The 5,796-nt window shown below is 33.8% G+C and overlaps 1 protein-coding gene across 1 annotated transcript; it reads right to left on the reverse strand.

Moving 5' to 3' along the window:
• Positions 1-253: 253 nt before the first annotated feature.
• On the reverse strand, positions 254-4,729 carry LOC127737671 (uncharacterized). The gene is made up of 2 exons (XM_052248535.1): positions 3,895-4,729; positions 254-2,727 (listed from the first exon to the last, which is right to left on the reverse strand). The coding sequence occupies exons 1-2, from the start codon at positions 4,708-4,710 to the stop codon at positions 1,645-1,647; spliced, it is 1,899 nt and encodes a 632-aa protein (XP_052104495.1). The 5' UTR covers positions 4,711-4,729; the 3' UTR covers positions 254-1,644.
• Between the last annotated feature and the right edge of the window lie 1,067 nt (positions 4,730-5,796).

The raw sequence follows: 5,796 nt of genomic DNA on the forward strand, positions 1-5,796 counted from the left end.
TTGTGTTATCATTCGTAATCCCTGTGAGAAATTTTGCAGATGTTACCATTATATATGAATTTCTTCCTTTTTTTTTTGTATTGCACATTATGTGCAGATCAACCAATAAATATGATCATAGACAACAAGGCCTAAATGTAAACAAAGCATGAAAAACTGGCTCTGGTTGATCTCTCATCAAAACCATACATAAAATGTCAATAGATATGAACAATATTTGTATTTGATTTAAAATGATTAAATGTAATAAATTCTGTCCCTTCATACAACAGTGTATAAAATTACTAAACCAAAAAGACAACACATACACCAAATAAAAAATGATGACACCAGCTCAGTCATAACCTTATGAACTTATGCACATGAATAGTAAATAATATTGAATATAGTAAAAAAAACATTGAGCAATGTAAGTATTATAATATCCTATTCATTGCACTACAACCGCATAGTTATAGTTATGATCATATGATTCTTCAAAATTTAAAAAAAAAGTTGAATATGTTACATATACTATGGCTAGGTTTTACTATAAAACACGTGTACATGGACTTTCTTTTAAAAGAAAATCCTTAATCTGATCAAAATATTCAGAAATGTACTGCTGTTGAAATATTGTCTTCCCGTACTATAATTCGTCGATAGCTTTTCCGTATGCAATGGCCTTAACCAAGAGACCTCTTGAACAATACTTCTGCAATCGAACATCGCAAGTGCGAGGGGGTAAACCGTGGCGAAAAAGAAAGAAAATGTAAACAAACGTGGAAATTAGATAGTGTTAATTGATTCTGAAAGAAAAATTGTGATACACCAAAATCATTTAACAACTGTTATGACAACGTTTGATTAACAAAAAGAAACGCATCGAAAAAAAATGAACATCGCTCTTTAACATTTCTATCATCTCACGTATTTTTCACGTGCTCCATGATTGATTCTGTGTTATTTTTTATTAAGTTCTGTAAACGTCGGCGATACAACACGAAAGTTAATAAGCAGGGAAATTTAAATCAAATATTTTTTGTCGATTATATGTTATGGATTCGTAATAAATGTACAAAATCGTACATAGAGGACTTAGTTTTGTATATATACATGCATTGATTCAATAATTCCCGTAACATTAATTTTTCAAGAAAATCGTTTCATATGTTTTTATATAGATGCTGAAAAAGTTACAACACGCAAAACATGAATTATGTCATACATTTGAGTATAAACCATCGAAAGCCCATCTTTCACTGTAACCCATTTATCCCTAAAAGAACAATTATTTGATAACAAAATATTATTGATTATCTTAGAAATTATCAAGGTGAAAATTTAAAAAAATGAACGACTCTGATATTTCTATGAAATGATAAAATTAAGCATACATTAGTACAAAATATGTAATTAAAATATTTAAATATATATATATATGAAAGTCACATATTTTAATACAATTGGACTGGCGCAATCTATTTGCATTGATATTTTGGACGGATAAAACTAGTTTCATTTCCCTTTTTCAAACATTCTATCGTCCATATGTCCAACAATCATTGCATCTAACAAATCTGTAAAAGCAGATAAAATTTAACAATCTTACCAAATGAGTTTTCAATTTAGCATTCCTAAAAGTTGTCAGTCAATACGAAGTCATCAATATTCAATTGGACAAATATATGGTTTTGGTGGAAAGTCGTGGCTCCATCGAACAAATTCCTTCGGGTGAACAATCTGAAGAGAGGTGCAGAGTGTTGTCAGATCTTGCTCGATACCTCTAATAAATAATTTCACATTTGGACATTGGCCAAGATTTACTGCTATCATTTGAGGGCAGTTGTTCAGGGACAATCGGTGTAAATCATTACAGCCATACATATTCAAAAATTTCAAAGGGGGCGACGCAAGGGCCACGTTTGTAACTCGTCGGCATTTTTCTAGATTCAAATGAGCAATCTTTGTGCATCCCGCCAAAACCATTTGAAGCGTGTAATCCGTCATTTGACATCGATATAAAACAACGGTCTTTACCAGCGGAGTAGAGATGCATAGAAGGTTTACATTACAGTCAAAGAATCGGAGAAATCCAATTGCATTCATTGCATGAATCACACAGGATTCTAGATTCAACTGATCATCACTACAGAGATTCATTTCAATCGAATCCACACTAACGCATTGAATTGTGAGCGTTTTTAAAGCTGGCATCCCGACTAAGGCCACTCTACATAAATGATTTGCTGTAATGTACATATGATTCAAGGTCACGATATCCATTTCTGCTTCAACATAAATGAATCTTAAAGTTGGACTTCGTATATGCAGAGTCTCGCATGCAAAATCTCCAAGTAGACACAGTTCTTGCAAATTTGGTACTGTGTATTCATCGAGTGTCAGACTGTCATGAGATATACACCCTAAACGTAGACATACCAGTTTGTCGTTGTTTCTCAGAGTCTCCTTGAATGACCTCATCTCAATTTCTTCGCACTGTTTCAATTCCAGAAAAGTTAACTTCTGACTTTTGATTTTCATGGTTCGGAGAACGTGACTTCCATTGACATTAACCTTCCTCAGATTATCCGATGTAACTTCTAAGTGTTCTATAGACGCCAAACCTACATCAACGGTAAGGAATCGTAGAGACGAAATGTCTAGACTGACAAATGAAACGTTCCAAAGGTTGTGCAGGCATACCTTTACTAAGGAATCGGAGAGCAATCTAACACCGTGGAGGTACTGAAACAATTAACAAATTATTCATGTACAACAAAAGAAAAGGAAAACAAAGAACCGGCATAGATTTACCTGAATTTAATATTAACACTGTTCGTTTCTTTTTCTTTTCTGTCGTTAGATACGGATATTACGATGGAATAGGAATCTTTAAGTTCAGCTCTGTATTTTTTTGTGATTTTCATAATACTAGTATTCCGAACAATGTTTTGTGTACGTTTGTCTTTTCGTTTTGTTTTTATTTCTTTTGACATGACATTGTATGTTCCTTTTATTGATGCTTCAATGTTTCTGATTACCTCTTTTGGATACATGACTAACTGTTTGTGGCACAGTTTTTAATGGCATATCTTGGGAATGTTTCATGACGTCAAAAGCTTAAATTGATAGGAGATAAAATGTTCAAGTTGTCATAAGCTGTAAAGACATCTGTGTCAAAATAAGTGTTTATTCCTTACAATATCAGCTTTGGTGTTTGAAAATGCTAACTCTTTGCTAGAAAACCTAAAAAATGTAGCTTTTGATGTAACCCTATAAAACGTTTTTAATATAGAATTAATTACAACTTATCCATGTAAGGATAGCCTTAATAGTCGTGGGAAAATATGGATTCTTAGCCATATGTTGCAGTCTATTTGCGTCAATTGATAGTAAAACACGTACGTTGTGACATCTGTTACAAATGTCAAAATAACTTAATAAAATTTGGCAGTTTCATATATGATTTATTGATGTTTACAGGATAAAATAAAAAATAAAGAGTACATAAAACGGGTATAAGAAATGACCAAAAATATTGGACAGTAGAACAGACCACACCAACCATCGACGCCCGACTTCTCCTGGAAAAAAAACGACGTACAAACAAAGAAAAACAACAGAGAAACAAACCATGATCCAGATAACCCAACTTTGAACAGACATAAACTATGGTGATATTAAACAAGCTTTACATGAGCACAAGCATCCCCTTTGCCTATCTATATGGACAAGTAAAACAAACAGTAAAAACCAGCACAATGAAGCAACTAACAGGATGACCACTAACTTGAACAAAGAAATAAAAGACGACATTTAATTTGGAAAGGAGGGACACAATGTGCTCGTTTAACTGGAAAGGAGGGACAAAATGTGCTCGTTTAACAATACTACAGACCGTATTTTTCTTACCTCACAATTGCTGATACTAAGTTTCTTCAAGCATGGTAACTTATTCACTATTTCCCAGAGTTCATCCACTTCAATAGGTAAGAAATGAATACAGAGAACTTTAACTAAATGTACAGTGCTGTTATCAACAATGTTACGTGCAATTCCAAAACCCCTTGCAATTGCATCATCACTCCTTCTGTCGTTTATATCTAATCCAGAGTTGAGTTTAAGTTTTACCGTTTCTAGGAAAGGAAGTTTTGACAGCAATCTTTTCACTCCATTAGAAGTTATTCTCCAACAAGCATTGAGGGAAATCTCTCTCAGGTTTGGGAAGTACGCTAAAATTTGTTCAAGTTCGTCATCTGTTAATTCGTAGCCACCGTTTATTTGAACTTGCTCAAGATTAGATAGGGTAGACAATTTATGTAATACTTCAGGTGTCCATAGTATAGGCAGTCGGAGACTTCTTAAGTTACTAAGAGTTGGTATCAGTGAAAACACACTGCGAAACACTGGAGAGCTTTCCCGCCAACTGAGCCTTTGAATATGATATCCGTAGTTACGAAACATGGAACAGAGCAGACTAAAATGATAAATAGCGAAATAGTTCGGATCAACATAAATGTGTCTCCACAGAATACCATGTGTTTGCAAAACATCCCGCCATTTAGAGCAAACAAATGCCAGAATGGGTAATTCGTCCCTGATTGGATGAAGATAACGGAAAATGCGCGCCAAAATTTCGTCGGGTAATTCATTGATGTCCTTTGCATAACTTAAATCGTTATTATCGTAAAACAGTTGATGTTCACTAAATAAAGTTTTAAACATCATCTTGAGTCTGCTGCTCCATACGAAATTAACCTTATTGATCTCAATGCAATATTAACGATTCTATTCATTTAATGTTCAACATATTGGGGATTCGTATTACGTAGGATTATTGACGTCAAGCGCTGTGACACGTATCCTTATTTTAGGTCACCGTAAATCTTTATGAATGAAAAAATGTTGTTTTTTTCAATTTACGATATTTGTAATCAATAAGTGAATTACATAGTAATGACAACAGATTTTGCGCGGATCATTTCTTCCTGATCTTGTACCATATTGCCTTGTAATACACTGTTGTTATTCTTTACATATCGATCACATATTTATAGTTAATTCATCTCTAAATCATCTTTTGGAGGTACCAAATTAGGTGTGAGGGAACCTTGTTTCATAAATATTGTGATATACAAAGGTATGTACAGTTGTTAAAAAAAGTAAAATTATAAAAATACCGAACTCCAAGAAAAATTCAAAACGGAAAGTCCTTTATCGATTGGCAAAATCAAAAGCTCAAACACATCTAATAAATGGAAAACAACTGTCATATTCCTGACTTGGTACAGGCATTTCTTTATGTAGAAAATGTACCCACAAACAATCTACCCCTTCACAAGTCAATGAGTTGTCAGTGGCGTAGCTATCTAAGGCTCGACTAGGCACATGCCTATACATAAATTTGCCAGTTTTATACCCCTTTAAAATAAAAAAAGAAAGAAATTTGTGTAAGAAATATGATGTCAACTGTACAGGAAATTGCGTTCAAATTTGATTATTCGGCTAAAAGCTTGACTGCTTTCACAGAAGAACTCTCCGAAAATGAAAATGGTCAAGAACATTTAGAACGCCGAACAAAGTTAAGAATGCTGTGTGAGACTCGTTGGTCAAGCCGGGCAGATTCTCTGTTTACATTTCGAACAGCATTTGCAGTAAATTGTTGTCTCTGTCCTGAATTCCCTGAAAGTCGACAATGATGACAAATCAGAACAGAGTATAAATGCGATTCTTCGATTCGAATTTATCATAAGTCTTGTTGTTGCAGAACACATATTAAGCTCAACAGTCGCCTTGACAAATTATTTACGGAAA

The sequence above is a fragment of the Mytilus californianus genome, unplaced genomic scaffold (genome assembly GCF_021869535.1).
Source record: "Mytilus californianus isolate M0D057914Y unplaced genomic scaffold, xbMytCali1.0.p SCAF_4, whole genome shotgun sequence".
Taxonomy (NCBI): Eukaryota; Metazoa; Mollusca; class Bivalvia; order Mytilida; family Mytilidae; genus Mytilus; species Mytilus californianus.